The sequence below is a fragment of the Phascolarctos cinereus genome, unplaced genomic scaffold (genome assembly GCF_003287225.1).
Source record: "Phascolarctos cinereus isolate Bilbo 61053 unplaced genomic scaffold, phaCin_HiC Scaffold_7;HRSCAF=346, whole genome shotgun sequence".
NCBI classification, from domain to species: domain Eukaryota; kingdom Metazoa; phylum Chordata; class Mammalia; order Diprotodontia; family Phascolarctidae; genus Phascolarctos; species Phascolarctos cinereus.
The window spans coordinates 43863548-43880510 of record NW_027556180.1 but is presented as its reverse complement, the minus strand read 5'-3'; the positions used below and the strand labels follow the sequence as shown (position 1 = coordinate 43880510).

Genomic DNA, 16963 nt, shown 5'->3' with positions numbered 1-16963 from the left:
AGTCCTAGATTTGGAGCAAGAAACTGGCGATTCAGTCACATTCCAGAGGAGAGGCTGAGGCCCGGCGAGGAAGAGGTTTGCTCCAGAGCCAGGGTCTGAGCTCAGACAAGTTTTCCCTCTCTCCACGGCACCACTGGAGGACCACTCGAGAATGTTCTAGACCCATCCAGGTACAGGTTGGATGAGATGGCCTGTGAGTCCCCCTCTAGCTCAGATTCTGCCATTCTCAGACCTCCTGAAGCAGCAAACAGCATGGAAGCCGGTGCTCAGATACATCTTCCGTATTAGTTGATGAGCCATCATCAATTTCGTTCAGCCCATCAAGCATTTATGAAATGCCTACTATGTGCCAGGCACTATAGTGTCTATTGCTATGCTCTATAATCCTGTCTTTCAGGAAAGATGTCCCACTTTCCTGATGTGAGACAAGCAGGATTCAAAAGGGACCTTAGAGGCTGTTGAGGCCATTTTATAGCTGAGGAAACTGAGCCTGAGAGAGGTTTCTTGGCTTGCTCGTGGTGGCACTGCTAGCAGGTATCTGAGGTGGCATTTGGACTCCGGTCTCCCTGACTCTGAGGGGCCCAGCTGGGCCCAGCACACAGTTATTATTGGAATCTCTGACTCACTGTTCGAGTCAGCCAGTCTGAATGGCATTCCTCTTCAGGGAGAAACCTGGAGCTTCTGCTACAGGCGAAGTGACAAACGATTGTGGGCAAAGAGAGTGAGGCCACATATGGCCTGGATAAAGACAAACTGGCTTCTCCCATTCTCCCCCCACCACCCAAAAAAAGTAAAGGCTTCCAAGACTCCTGGGAGGGACCATGTGCAGGAAGCAAAATGCTGGGAGAGTGGGAACATGGAAAAAAAAAACAGTCTACATAAAAGATACAGACACACAAATCGTACATCAGTGGCCTGAGCAATGGGAGGACACATGCAAATATTCCAAAGGAGGAGGAAGAGGCCAAACTTATGTCATGGCGCCTGGACCACGTCCCTTTTTATACCCTAACCACGGACGTGATGCGGACCCTTCTGTTGTTCAGTCGTTTTCCATCGTGTCCAACTCTGTGACGCTTATTTGGGGTTTTTGGAAGGGTTTGCCATTTCCTTCTCCAGCTTATTTGACAGATGAGAAAAAATAGCCCAGGGTCACCCAGCTAGTAAGTGTCTGAGGCAAGACCTGAACTCAGGAAGACAAGTCTTCTTCACATGAGTCAGCCCTGTATCCACTGGACCACCTAGCTGCCCAGTGCAGGCCCAGATTCTGCCAACATTACACCATGCGCTTGTAGATACACGTCATGTGGGACTTGGTTTGTCTTCCTCTCTGTGACATTAGGAAATTTGCATCCCTTTCTCTCTGTGGGATGGAGGAGGGTTGAGAACTGTGACATGAAGTGAGATTAGAGATCTGAGAACTCTCCCTGCTGCCATCTGCCCCATTGGCCATCATGTTTAAAGAGCTTAGAATTTAAAGACCGAAAGGAACCTTAAAGATCATCTCATCCAACACCCTGATTTTAAAAATGAGGGAACTGATGATGGTTAGAGAGACCAGGCTGTGGTAGAGCGGTTGTTATAGTCTGAGGCCGGGAACCCGTCTGGCATTAGTTAACGCTTCTGAGGAAATCTGAGGAGGCCAAACCACTGTGTTTCCTGCCCAAAACAACTCTGTTTCCTTTTGTCATTTTGCTGTCTTTGAATCTTTTCAGTTGAACTATGAAGAACATGGAAGTGGGAGGGAGGATCTGTGGGCACAGGGCCCAGCAGGATTTCTCTGTCCATTGGTCCCTTTTTTGAGTTGGGCTTCCAAGGTTTCCACAGAGGTCAGGTGACTTGCCCAGGGTCCACAGGTAGTGAATACTGGGGATGGAATTTGAACCCCAGGTCCTCTGACTCTTGGGCAGCCAGGTGGCAAAGTGGATACAGCGTCTGGCCTGGAGTCAGGAAGACTGGTCTTCCTGAGTTCAAATCTGACCTTAGACAGTTACTAGTTGTGTGACACTGGGCAAGTCATTTAACCCTTTTTGCCTCAGTTTCCTCATCTGTCAAATGAGCTGGAGAAGGAAATGGCAAACCGCTCCAGTATCTTTGGCAAGAAAACCCCAAATAGGGTCGTGAAGAGTCAGACACACTAAACAACAACCCCCAACTCCAACAACAGGCTTCTTTCTGCTGAAGGACCATTGGGTGGAACAGAGAGTATGCTTGTTTGACCTGGTCCCAGGACAGATCTAGGAGCAGGCTCAGAGTGAGACAGATTCCCACTCTAGCACACTCAAAACTTGCTCCCACTTAGAGCTCTCCAAAGGTGGAACAGACTGCCTTGGAGAGTGATGGGTTCTCCACCATCAGATGTCTAATTAAACACTGAAAGCCCACTCCTCTTGGGAATGATTCAGAAGGGAGAAAGAGAGAGACAGAGACAGGAGAGACAGGCAGAGAAGAAGAGGAGGAGGGGCAGGAGGGGAGGAGGGGAAAGGAGGAGGAAAAGGAAGTTTCTTTTTGCTTGTGGGTGAGTTAGGAAAGGCAAAGTAACAGTTTGTGGGTTGATAGTACCAGGTGTGGAGAAAAGAAAGCCTTGGTTAACAACTGGAGAGCCATGAGCCCCAGCCACAGAGGATGAATTTACTGGCCAGAACCTACATACCGGGAAAGGATGAGGGGAAAGGAGTTTTTCTTGGTATAAAGAGTCTAGAATGTGCAAAGATTTTGAAAGTTCAGTGGTTTTCATATATTTTCCCCATTTTCCAGATAAAAGGATAAGAATAAGAATAGTTTGGAATTAACAACATTGCTTAGAACAGAGGCGTCAAAGACACCAAGGTGCATGCAGCCTGAGGCCCCAAACCGGATTAAAATGTAACTGGGAAATGTTTAACCAAATAAATACAAATATAATAAAACACTGATAATGTTAATATGTGGTTTTCTAAGTCAGCATGCATCTGCAGGGATCCTTATACCGGACAGAGTGGGTCCCATTTCTATCTGAGTTTGACACCAGTGGCTTAACATATGGTCCTTGTGAGCGGGGATTATTTCATTATTTTTTTGGCCTTTGTCTCCCTAGGGTGTAGAATAGCACGTGGCACACAGTAGGTGATTAATAAATGTTTGTTGGCTGATCAACTATTCTGACTTTCCAACTAGCCACTTTCTGATGTACATTCACTCAGTTGTTTTTGTTGTTTTCTTTTTTCCTCCTTTTCAGAAAGAAGATCTTCAGGTCTATGAAAAATACTGTCAAAATAAGCCACGGTCTGAAACACTGTGGAGACAATGTGGAGACAGCATCTTCTTTCAGGTAGAGCTCAATACAAATTCCTGAGAGCCTTAAGCCAGCAATCACCATTCTTCCTACAGTACAGAGGCTCAAGCTCTGGACTCAAAATTACAAGGGCCATCCTGAGTTGGAGTCTGGCCTCTCAATGCTTACTAGCTCTGTGACCCTGGGCAAGGTATTTCGTCTAAGTCTGTTTCCTCATCTGTAAAGTGAGTGTAGTAATATCGATGCCATATACCTCACAAGGCTGTTGTAAGACTTAAGTGAAACGAAAGAGACAGACAGACACACACCCACAGACAGAGACAGAGAAAGATGAGGGACATGGTAGATAGATAAGATAGATGATAGATAGAATAGGTAGATAAATGGAGATAGCTTTGCAAAATACTATATAAATTTTTTTTTAATATTATTTGTTTGTTTGGTCCAAACCTGTGACTTTATTGGTATAAGGAAAACCTAGTGAGGAGATTCCTTCTACCAATAGAGATCAGCATTGTCTCTGCAACTTATGTAGATTTAGTGAGTTTCCTAGAATACCAAGAGTTTAAGTGACTTCCCCAGGGTCACAGAGCCGATAGGCACCAGAAGCATTACTTGCACCAAAGTCTTCCTGTTTTTAAAATCAGCTCTCTATCCTCACACTGCCAATATTGTTGTTATTATCATCATCATCATCATCATCATTATCACTCTTTAAAGAAACCCAGATCTTTTCATCTACTCATAGGAGTTTGATCCTAGAGCAAAGTGACATATTTGATTAAAAGTATCTGATCTGTTTTTTTCAGACAACACATAAAGCAAGGATAGTAGATGATAATAATAATCTCTTGATAGTGGAGATGAAAAATAAACTTGCCCTTGGTCCACTGAGAGTCTAGTGACTTGCCCAGATCACACAACCAGTGTGTATCAAAGGCAGGACTTCTAACTCAAGTCTGACTGGCTTCAAGGCCAGTTCTCTATCCATTACTCCATGATGTTATCTCTCATCATCATCATCATCGTCATCATCATCACCACCATGTAAAGAATACCCCAGAATTTGTCATCCGCTCGGAGGAATTTGGTCGTAGGGCCAACATGACCTACTTGATTAAAAGAGTCCATTGTATTTTGGAGAAGAGATATAAAGAAGAGGTGAAAATAAATCGGACTTTGGGTTTGCAGTCATTACTTCAGCCTTCTTTTCAGTGTCTATGGAAAGAACCTTCCTTCAGCTGAGGAGGGGATGTAGCTATGGAACAAAATCAGCCAGTTTTACCTTGGGGATAGGAGGTGTCTTGAAAGCTGAGCTCAGCATGGGAAAGAACACACTCTCAACTGTGTGGTTTCCACCAGATCCTAGCACACGTGAGAAGGGTGTAAATTCCTCTCACCAGGCCTCTGCCCTCTTCAGAAGAACCTAAAGTTCTCTTGTCTGCTAGCAGACTTGCTCATAAAAGCCCTGTGTCCATAGACAAAACTCCCTACCTCCTCAGCTCTCCAGTGGAAGTAGTCATCCCACTTTTACCTTATTTCCTGTTCCCTCTCTTCTCTACACCTTCCGCTCCAAAAACTGGAGAACAAGATGTTTAAATGATAAAAACTGATCAACCCAGCAGCTCCTATAGAGTGGTCAAGGGCCTGTTCTAGTCGTGTTTGTCTGAACAGTTCTCCTCTCTTTACCTTTTTCCTTTCTTTTTTTTTGTCTAAAGGAATGTCAGCGCAAGTTGGACCACAAACTCTCCCTGGATGCTTACCTCTTAAAACCAGTCCAGAGAATCACAAAGTACCAGCTGCTTTTAAAGGTAAAGGAAACGAGGCCACTATTTTGTATTTCAGAAACATGGACGATGGATGTGGTCACCATATATCAGGGATTTTTCTAAGGCAGTCCTAATATCAAATATATGCATAAGACCATGGGATTTAGAACTAGAAGAGATGTTAGAGGTCATCTAATTAGTCCAACCCTCTCGTTTTATAGACTTCTACCCCATTGTTTCCATAAAGCATCAAAATGTCCCAGAAATGACAATATTTTGTTAAATAATAACTGAATGAATTTTAGCTCGGTGGGCATTACAATGGAAACATACAGCTCTCCCAGAAGTCTTGATGTAATTTTAAACAGCTTAAAATTGGACATAGTTTTAAGCTATTTAAAAATGCAATAAGACTGTTGGGGCACCCTGTATGCTAATACCAGGAATCCATGATCTTTTATCATGGGAAACTCATCACGTGGGAACTCTGTCCACCAACACAGATCAACCTATGACTTAGTAGATAAGTCAGAGGCTCAGAATAGTTGTGTTCCTGAGGTTACCAAGCTACTAAGTGTGAGGGTCCCGATTTGAACTCATGGTAAAGGGGCTCAGGATGCTGAATCTAGAGTCAAGAGGCCTGGGTTTTCTTTGTCACTCCCTCTCTGTGGGAAAAATGTAGGGGTAGGAGGATGCCAAATAAATCATGACTGGGCCCAGCCTGCCTGTGTATCTTTTTCTTTATAACTTTCCATGGTAAAGTAACGGCAAGGCCAGTGCTCCCTTAAGAACTGGAGGATCTTACTCTCAAGAGGGTAAGAAATTGTAGCTTATTGTGCAATGGAAACACCTGAGCTCCTCCATTCACTGGCCTGCTGCTCTGTGTTTCTGAACCCAAGGCTACCAGTGCCCACAGAGCTCACCGCCATGGAGCCACAGCCTTGCTTAGGTTCTTGGGAGAAAGAGTGAAGGGGACATTTAGTGAGTAAACAGCCCTCAGGCCTCGTAGGACTACTTCAAAATCGAGCCAGAAACGAGGACCTTTGAATGTTTATGAGGGGACAGGTAAATAGGCCATGGATGGGCCTGTGGATTGGACACTGAAATCACAAAGATAAACTTTTCTAGCTACAGTCCTCCTGATCATGGGCTTACTGGGCCAATCAGTAAGCACAGCTTTTTTGGTCTTTTAATTAGCAATTATCCTCCCCACCCTTCATTGTCGTGATTGTTGTTCAGTCAAGTCTGACTCTTCATGACCCTGTTTGGGGATTTCCGGACAAGGACACTGGAATGATTTGCCATTTCCTTTTCCAGCTCATTTTACAGATGGGGAAACTGAGGCAAACAGGGTTAGGTGACTTGCCCAGAGTCACACAGTTGGTAAGTGTCTGAGACTGGATTTGAGCTCAGAAAGATGAGTCTTCCTGACTCCATGCCCAGTGCTTCATGGGCTATGGCCCCACTTAGCTGCCCCTAGCTCTCCATAATGCAAAGTGTTTTATGTTTTGCAAGTATTTGACCAGATCTGATTTGGCACAGAGCTAGGGGAAGGAAGATTTGATTTCATGTGTATGCTTGCCTAATGGGGAAAGATATCAGTGGGAACAGCTTCCCTTCCTAGTGTCAGAGGACCTAGGTTCAAATCCCATTTCTGCTGCTTACTGCCTGGGTGACCTTGGCCTCAAATGGGCCTCCATTTCCTCATCTGTAAAATGAGAGGTTTGGACTCAGGTCGCCTCTGAGGGCCCTTATCTTTCTATGTCTATGATGGTCATAAATGAAGGAGGCCAGACCTGAAATCTGGGTGAGGGGCTTACTTTGGTTGTGTCCATCATGATAAACACAGGTGGCGGGTACAACGGAACTGGCAGTCACAAGATTTGGGTTCCAATTCTGGCTGTGCCAGTTCTTTCTTGCACAACTGTGGGAATGTCACTCAGCCTCTCCATCCCTCGCCTTCTTCAGCTGTAAAACGAGGGGAATTGGACCAGTGGCCCTCTTGAAGCCCCTCCTGGCTCTAAATCCATGACTCTAGGGTCTTATCTGCATTTAGCTATTCCCAAGACAATGAAAATAATAGGAATAAGATTCTCTCCCAAATCTCAGAAAAAAGTTTCTTGCCTTGTGTCTTTCAAGAAGGAAAAGGTTGTTTTAAAAGGTTTGCTTTCTTGATATTTTAAATACCTGGGCTGTTTGCCTTGCAGGAAGAAAAATACACATGCATTTCCCATGTCTAGGTCTTTCCTACTAATTAGAAATGCTTAATTTCCAATTAATTAATTAATTCCTATTAATTAATTTTGGAAGATAGTCTTATCTTCCCTGCCAACATCATCAAGCGATGTAGAAATCCACTCTGTGGCTCATCTAAAAGACAAATGTTGACTCACTTCTGTCCCCTTAGCTGGGGCTGGGGCTGCTTGTCGAGATCAATGTCTTGTCCAGGACCTAGAGGCCATTTTCACAATAGATTGGGAGGATGTTGAGTCTTTTGACTCCCCATGTGATTTTTTTGTTTCCGTAGGAGATGCTGAAGTGTAGCAAGAATTCAGAAGACACAGCAGAGCTGGAAGAAGCCCTGGCCACTGTCCTGGATATCATCAAATCGGTTAATGACTCCATGCATCAAATTGCAATCACTGGCTATGAGGTAGGTATGGACCTCAGGAGATGTGAGAGTTATCCTTTCATCCAGAAGGCAAGTCAGAAAGGAGGAGGATGGGTGTCAGGGATGAGAAAAAAATGAAGGCAAGAAAAGAGCAAGTAATTATTACCAAAAAAATTCTTTTTCTGGGGGTGGGGAGTAGGAACATTGTAAGACCGAGCTCCATGATTCAGAGTTGTTTGGGGCATTTTCAGGTGTTTTGCTTTCCCTCAGGGCCAGCGTTGTTTTCATCTGGATAGACCAGAAATATAGGGGTCAGAATTCATTTGGGTAGGGTGAAAGTGCAGGGGCCTTGGCTTGAAGACTTACAGGATCTCTCAGATATTTAGATGGTTTGGTGGGGTGAGGTGGGGTAGGGTGAAAAATGAGAAAATCCTGGTTCTTGCTGAAAAAAATCATTCATTCAATTATTTATTAATCAGTGGAAATTAATTTTTAAAAACAATTCTTAAAAAATTAAAAACAGATTTTTAGCTGGATTCTAATCCCACACAATTTCCGTGAACCCCAGAAGACCCAATCTGTTATTTTTCTCTCTTTTGGTAGCTAAGAGAATAGTAGAGCCAAACATATACTCTATAGAAGAGGAGTAATTCCCCATCAAGAGTCATTGGGTGGCTATATTTCATTAGCATAGGGAATTCCCAGAGTAGAAGTGTCCTCCACTGACAACACATCAAGAAATCCTCTGTAACTTATAGTCAGATAGGGCTGTCTGAGTGCCCTGAGATAGCTGTGGTGAAGGGTCACGTGGCTAGAATGTGTCAGAAGTGGCTCTTGAACTCAGGTCTTTTTGACTCCCAAGACTGGCCTTCTTCCTACCCTGCCACGGTCCCTTTCATTTCTTTTTTTTTTATTACACATTAATGCGTTATAAATTTTTAGAGATATGATATCAATATTGTTGACCGGGAAAACAGTTGATTGGTTGATTTGGTGTTGTCTTTCTCTCGATTCGAATTTAAAACTTGAACCGACTTTGTAATCAGTTACCAACTTGCAAAAGTTATTTGGTGTCTGATACACTGGGTGCACTGGATTTCCTGGTTTAATAATTATCTTTGAATTATTGCATTCATTATTAGGTTATCCGACAGTGGCTAGCTCCCAACCTGACAGTTATGTCTTGCTTTTTCCCCCCAGGAAGATGTTGACTATTACCTATATTTAGATTGAAAAAGCATGATGCCTGGCATTTAATGCTTATTAACATAACTATCAAAAAATAATACTTATTAACATTATGGATCTGAAGCATCAAAGCAGTCTTTGGCTGTACCAAAGAAGTCTACAAATAGAGGTTTAAGGGTAGATTTTGTTCCATTAATGGGGAGGGGGAGGGGCCAATCCAGAGGGCTTTTGCTCCATTAATGGGGAGGGGCTCACTAAGAGGCAGCAGGATACTTACAGTATAGCAATAACCTTTGAGTCTGGGGAGTTTTGAGAACTGAACTGCTGGACAGTGTTGGGACCCTTTCGCCTCCCTGCAGTGATGAAATAACAGGTCCCCCATGAAAAAAATAGCATTATCTCCAAGTGATTTTCCCAGGCTAATTTAGCCAGTTTGTGTCAATGGGAAGAACTGAACTCATGCCTTATTGGTTCAGTGGCCAGACTCCTATCCGCTGTCATGCTGCATTTCAATAATAGAAACCCATTTTAGGTGGATTTTGCAGATTGAATTTTTAAAAATTTTTAATCAATTTTTAGCGCTTTGATATTTTCAAAATTTAAAATATTCTTATTCTATTTATTCTCATTTGAACCTCACCACAACCATGCGAGGTGCTGTTCTCATCTCTGTTTTCCAAATAAAGACACAGCTTTAGAGAGGTTCAGGATGAATCTTATCTAGGATCACACAGATAGAAAACGTCTACAGTAAGCTTCAAACTCAGATCTTTCTGACCCTAATTCAAGACTCTCTCCATCATACCTCCTGCCTGCCTCTATGGTAGTTCCAGGTCCTGGGAAGCCCTCTGGACTTCAGTTTCCTCATTTGTCATTTAGCGTAATGCCTGGCACATCGTAGGTGCTTAATAAATGTTCATCGACTGATTGACTTTAAATGAAGAGGTTAGACTCGTTGGCTCGGAGGTCTCTTCCAGCTCTCGATCTGGGATTCTAGACTCCTAAGCCAAACACAAGTGTTAAGGAGGAACGTGAACCCTTTCAGGGAGAAGAAGGGAATGGTTGTTTATATAGCACCTATTATGTGCCAAGCATTGTACTCAGAGGTTGGTTTTTTTACAAATATTATCCGTTTGATCGTCCCAGCAACACTTTGAAGTCAATGGTATTATTATCTGCATTTTACAGTTGAGGAAACTGAGGCAGACACAGGTTTAGCAGCAAGGATCACCTAGCTAGGATGTGTCTGGGGTAAATTTGAAAGTCTTCTTGACTTTAGGCCCAGTGTTTTATCCACTACATTATTCATCTGCCTTTTTATTGGGGAGATTTCCCCATAACTTTATACAGTTACATTCAACACACACACAGCTAGCTCCTGCTGTGTTCAAGGCTCTGTCTCTGACAATTAAGACAGGATCCCTACATTCCAGGAACTACCCCAAACAAGTTAGCAGAGGGAGTGATGGGAGTTCATGTGGGCCCTGGGAGGAAGAATTAGCTTCCTATCATTGTCTCTTTCTTTGTAAACAGAAGCATTCTTATTAAAGATCCATTTTCGCATACCAGAGCAGTGCCCGGAAGGCCACTGGCAGGAATGAGATACTTACCATCCAATTTTAAATCGTATAAGAGAGGAGGAAATGATGAGGAAAAGGCATGTGTGAAATGTTAGGAAACAGCTATCTCCTCTAATTAAATCTGGACAGATGCAAGCCTGTTGGCACACAAGATGATTCATCTTGCTCACCAAGCTTGGGAGGGAGGAATATTGTGGCCCCTGGAGGGAGGAGATCTCATTATCTGGGTTTGGCAGCATCATGATCATGTCTTTGATGTGGGTGCCAGAACGTGGGTGCCCCGGGACCTCAGCATCACTTTTGGGAACCCTACGTCATTTCCAATGACAAGTGTGAAATATCCCTGACAACTTTAGGGTGGGACCCGGGGAGGTAAAACCTTAGCCACAGTGACACAGGAACCAGCCAGCCTTGAGCTTGGGGTACCTGACCACCAACGTGGCCTCTTCCTCTCAGTACTTTCTGATCTAGCCCTGGCTGTAAAATAACAACAGGAAAGAATCAAAACAGATTGGTCTGAGGGTTGAAAATAGAAATACAGAGTTTAATGGTGCTCTTCTCCTCCAAGCCTGTGGAAACGAGTGTGTGTGTGTGTGTGTGTGTGTGTGTGAGAGAGAGAGAGAGAGAGAGAGAGAGAGAGAGAGAGAGAGAGAGAGAGAGAGAGACTCCGTCAGACTCTATCATATCTGTTTGTATACAACTCACAAAGTGGATCACTCACAGGACCATGGGATCACAGACCTAGAGTCTGAGAGGCTGTCTAATGCAATCATTGCCCCTCATAAATGTAATCCCGCTTCCCCCTCCTAAAACACAAACCTCTTCAAGGTAGGGACAGGGCCATTTTTCATCGTGTCTTATGCCTAACAGATAGTTCTTGTTGTTACTGTCTTTCAGACCAGGTCTCCCTTCCTCCCTCAGCCTGATCTTGCCCTGATATGCATGGGAGCTTTAACTTGCTCCTTTTCTGAACCCCTCCTTAGGCAACCTGTTCTCCCCAAACCCCTCTCCCAGCTCACCATATCAGTCTCAAATTTAGTTGAAACACCTGATGAGCACAGCCTGCTACAGCTCAAAACTCCCGAGCTCAAGAGATCCTCTAGCCTCTCAGCCTCCCTAGTATCTGTGATTGCAGGTATGCACCACCATACCCTACCAAATGGCTTTTAAAAAACGGGATTGAATGCCAGAGGAGGGTTTGTGATCGTAATGGGAGGACTGGCCAATGAAGACCCAGTCTTTAAGGTGTTCACCTTGTGCTGTCTGATGCCAATCCCCGTGGAGGCATGGTGACCCCGTTTCTGGAAACATGAGATGGAAGGGCCCTTTCCCTCCCCCAACAAATGATTAAAAGATGAATGGATATTCATTGTAAGCTTCCCAAAGGGAAGGATTGGATCTAGATGGGTTCTGTATTTCCCAGGACACCTTGCAAAATGCTGGGTGTTTAGAAAGAGCTCAGAGACTTGGAATTGGATGATATTTCCCCCTCAAGAGTAATAGCCCCATGGAAGACTTGGACATCTTCTCAACCTCCTTTGAGATTGACAGATCCAGTGGGAAAAGAAGAATCCCATTCCACCAGGTTATTGTGGCTAGCAACTCCACTACCCCACGGCCTTTGCCTTCTGTGCTAGACTTTGTAACAATCTTTTTACCTAAGTGCATTTCCCGACTCTTTTCTCGGTGGGTTTGCCAACAGCTGTCATATGGTCACCAGAGTGATTAATGAGCCCAGCAGTAAAAAATGTTCATGTGATTGTTTGGCTTCACACAATGCACTCGATTTTGGGTTTTTGTTTGGTTTTTGTTTATTTGGGGTTTTTGTTCCTCAATCCTCTAGGGTATTCCCAAAGGATTCAGGATGGCTTCTCTCTAATGTTATCATCTTCGGCCCCATCCCCTCCCCAGTTATGTTTCCCTCCACTGTTAAGTGCCAGTGAGTAGCATCCTGGTTCCAGACTTTACAAAGGAATTTTTACTTTAAAGACAGAGCAATCACAAAAGTACATTTCTTCCCAATAGCTCAGGTGTATATACTCTCCCCTACCCCACCTTGATTTCCAGGGAGAATGGGCTCAGACTAAACTTGGTTTCTACATAAGATTGGCACCACCAGCTTCACAATCAGTTACTAAATGACTACCAAAGGTCTCTTGCCTCACATCACTGTCTGTCACTGGAAACCATCAGTGGAGTCAAATTACCAAAGTTTAGCCAAAGAGAAAAATAGCAAAGGTTTCATGCTAATCCTTTTGGAATGTCTTAGCAACCAAAGAGCCTCCTGTGCGTCATGTGGCTAGGCAACCAAAACCAATTACAGAGTATCTACACGTGCTCTGTGTCTCTCCAAGGCATTTCTAGCACACACCATCGCTTGTCTCCACATGGGGAGAAGGTGGCAGAGGTGCTCTGTGGAGCAGCCAGTCCCCGTTATACTGGACCAGTGGGTCTCGCCGTCTGCATTGCAGCTGAGCTTTCCTATATGTGTTGTCTCTCCCCTTGGAATCTGAGCTCCTTGAGAGCAAGGGCTTTACTGTTTGTATGTGTGACCAATCTCTGCTGCTCTTAAATTTTCTTCTTAAATTTCTAATTTGCTCTTGATGCTTGACCTTGGGCAAGTCAATTGGCTTTCCCGGGCCTCAGTTTCTTTCTTTATAAAGTGAGTGAGTTGGACTAAATGCCCCCTGAGGTCCCTTCCAGCTCCGGATCGGTGATCCCCTGATCCCCTGAGTGGCTCACTTGGTGAATTCTCACTAGCAAAATGTCCACCCCACCATGCCTGCCCCTCTAGCTTCCTGGTTCCCTCATCACTACCACCACTGACCCCACCTGTGAAGCAAATGTAATATTAGTTCACAGTAGGCAAAAGTCTGCTGGTACCTGAAGAAGGTGGATGGGGCAGAAAAGCATGTCATTCATGATAAGGTCAAATGGTAATTTTTGGAGATATCTCTTGATTTAGATAACTTCTGCCACAGTCCCATTAGTGCAAATTAATAGCTAGAATTCATACAGTGCTTTAGGTTGGCAAAGCTCTTTATAAATATGATCCCACTGGATACCTGCTTTGTAAGGTAGGCACTATTATCTCCATTTTACAGATGAGGAAACTGAGGCAAACAGGGTTAAATGACTGTGCCCATGGTTATATAACTAGTAAGTGTCTAAGGCGGACTCCAGGCCTGGAGCTCTATCTATTGTACCACCTAGATGTGCCTATAATATGTGTGTGTGTGTGTGTGTGTGTGTGTGTGTGTGTGTGTAATCAATATATATGCATATATATAATATATATAGCTATAGCTCTCTCTCTTTCTCTGTCTCTCTTTCTTTCTTTCTCTCTCTCTCTCATATCCTATGAGCTACCTCCACAATTCATCCCTTACAGGTTTGCAGGTTGAGCTCAAAAGGGGGTGATTACTACCTCAAGTTGGAAGTAATCAGACACAATTAACTCAAAGTAAAGGCATTTTACTTGAATGGGGTAGTGAAAAGAGTAGCTACACAACATTCCCCTCATAAACCTGGGACATCCTCTCCCAAAGATTCATCCAGTGTCAGCAGGAAGAGCCTCCCGGGTAGTGAGGTGAATGCGTGTCCATCATGTTGGGCCTCTGCCGGGTCCTGCAGGCTCCCTCTTGTCCCTGTTTTTCTCACTCTAGATGCTGGCAGGTCTGGGCAGCTCGATTATCGGCTCTCCCTGGACCTGCTTCTTGCTGAAGCTCGGCTCTTGATGGCCTGGGCAGGTCTTCTCTTGAATCCGAAGTCATCTCTAGTCTCTGCTACCAAAGGTCCCATTCCTCAAATTGGTTTCCCGCCCACAACTCTCTGACTCTGCTTCCCAATAGGTGGAGTGGCTTTTTCTGATTGGGGGTGGGCAGGAGAAGGCAGAGAGATCCCTCTGGCAGAGGCACAGGGATCACACTCCACAAGGTGTTTGGTGTCTTCAGCGTGCTTTGAATGAACCTCATCTGCCTCCAGGGCTAAAAGGCCAGCTGGGTAGTCAGCCTTTAGCCAGCCAATGGCCAGTTATCCTTCCAATTCCTTCAGAGAGACCTCTTCACAATTTCTAGAGATAACTAGGCATGGCTACCTCCTAGCAGTTGGCTTACCCATCAATATCTCATTAACTCTATTATCTATGCCTTACTTTCTCATAGTAGGTCAAGGTGAGGTAGGGGAAACAACTCCTCTCCCCCATTACACATACAATGACTTTTGCAATAGAAATGGCAGGTCCCTAAAAGGAAGTTAAATTGTTGAATAGTAGACAAGCCAAGAGAAAAAGGAAGTACGTAGTTATTAAGCACCTCCCTTGGTTCAGTCACTGTTCTGAACTCTTTTACTTCATTTGACCCTTATAGCAATCCTGAGAAGATAGGTGCCATTACTCTCCCCTGTTTTGCACTTTACCCATGATTACACAACCAGGTTGTGTCTGAAGTCAGATCTGAACTATGGTCTTCCTGACCCCCAGTGGAGCTGGAAATTCTCTATTCACTGAGCCACCTAGCTGAGGAGATAATGAAACATATTGATATTTATTTTACCTTTATTTTATTGATACTTGGAGAGGTAGAGGCTGCTACTGGCAGCGATGGCTATTTCCATTGTCAGGCACAGCCTCTGAATTGGATATTTTTCCTGAATTGATTTTGGTGGTCACAAGGCAGGATTTGGTTCAGAGTGGGATAGAAAGTATCTAAGTATCAATAAAAAAGTGTCAATAAAATGTGCGGGTATTTTTTAAGGTAAAATACGGGAATTATGTGAGATGACCTCTAAGTCCCTCGTAGCACTAAGTTGCTGATGCCGGGACCTCGGATCCCGTGAGCATTCTCCCTCCCTCGTGGACATCAGCTTCCTTCCCCTTGTGTCTCTGTGCGTCCCGCAGGGAGATCTTCACGAGCTGGGCAAGCTGCTGATGCAGGGCTCCTTCAGCGTCTGGACCGACCACAAGAAGGGCCACAACAAGGTCAAGGATTTGGCCAGGTTCAAACCCATGCAGCGGCACCTCTTCCTCTACGCCAAGCTCCTGCTCTTCTGCAAGAAGCGAGAGGACAGCGTGGACGGGCATGAGAAGTCTCCCTCGTACAGCTTTAAAAATTCTCTCAAGGTGACAGTTATAAGAACAGCCTCTTCCTCCAAAGGAGATGAGGCTGGGATAGAGGGAGGCGCATGCGCTGGTGGGAGGCGTGTTCGCTGAAATCACCCTGGCTAGCTAGAGGCTGGTACTTGTATCACCTCGTGTTAAAGCACTTCCTTTGATACTTACATCACCTTATTTCAAAAGCACTTATTTTTTTTAAAAAAATGATGTCTTTTGTTTTATATCACCGGCTTTTTTCGCCTTCCTTCTACTCTTTCTTAGAGTCATCTTTTATAATAAACACTAAAAAAAAAAAAAAGCAGTTCAGCAAAACTAACCCATTAACCAAGTCCTGAATACCATGTAGCGATTCCAAACCATAGTCCCCTACCTCTAGTGAACAAATGAATGAAAGCATTTATTAAGTACTTTTATGTGCCAAATTCTGTGTTAAGTGCCAGGGATATAAACGGGGAAAGTGAGTCTGAAAGAGATCACATTGTAATTGGAGGAAATAATACGTACAAGAGAGTTCATTTTGCAGGACAGATGGAAACGTGCAGCTGTCCAAATAGTATAGACGGGAAGGAAAAATTCACATAGTGTTTTTAGGTTTGCATTGTGCCTTATATACATTATTTAATTTGATCCTCAGTCAGTCCACAAGCATTTACTGAGGTTTTACTGTGAGTCAGTTGAAAGACAGTCCATGCGCTTAAGGGACTTACACTCTAATGGGGGGAAGAACATATATAAAAGAAGGCTGAAAAGCTGGTAGGGGGACGTGAAGATGTCCTGTGCGAGGAGCATGGAAGAAAAAAATGTCCAGAGTGCCGCTTGGGGAAGGAATGAGACATGGCTGGCTCGCTCTGGTGCCCTCCTTAAGAGGAAATTCTAGAAGAGCCATCCAATCAGAGGGAAAGCTCTCCAGGGTCCCTCCACTGGGTTAATCTCTGGGCTTCAGTGAGTTTCACAAAGACCCAGAAAAGGAGGTGCTGTTATTATTGCCATTTTAGAGACTGGACCAGTAATTGGATTCACATAAGGTACCAAGCAAAGGAACTCCCTCTAACCAGTGCAGATTTGCACCTTCTCTCCATTTTATAATCTTAGAGAGTTGTCTAAAGAACTGAGAAGTTAATTGATCTGCTCAGGGTCACTCAGCTAATAAATGTCAGAGATGGAATTTGAATCCAACTTTCTACAAGTCCAGCCCTCTACTTAATGGATATTACCTCTTTAGATTAAATTTATATCTATATCTATCTGTATGTATGTATGTATACATATATATCTATACACATACACACATATATACACATTATAATATCTATCTAATTTAGTCCCCGCAACAATCCCATGAGATAGAGGTTCCATAGTTATAATTATTAACCCCATTTTGCAGATGGGGAAACTGAGGCTTAGGGTCACAGAGCTAGTAAAAGTCAG

At 44.0% G+C, this 16963-nt stretch overlaps 1 protein-coding gene across 11 annotated transcripts in view; it reads left to right on the top strand.

The window, feature by feature from the left end:
* MCF2L2 (MCF.2 cell line derived transforming sequence-like 2) overlaps nucleotides 1-16963 on the top strand; it is a 362380-nt gene that overhangs the window by 279763 nt on the left and 65654 nt on the right. For all 11 annotated transcript variants that reach the window (XM_020980835.2, XM_078147605.1, XM_078147604.1 and 8 more), the window contains 4 exons: nucleotides 3218-3310; nucleotides 4993-5085; nucleotides 7571-7696; nucleotides 15320-15541. In XM_020980835.2, coding sequence (XP_020836494.1) covers nucleotides 3218-3310; nucleotides 4993-5085; nucleotides 7571-7696; nucleotides 15320-15541 — 534 coding nt within the window. The remainder of the gene's footprint in view (nucleotides 1-3217; nucleotides 3311-4992; nucleotides 5086-7570; nucleotides 7697-15319; nucleotides 15542-16963) is intronic.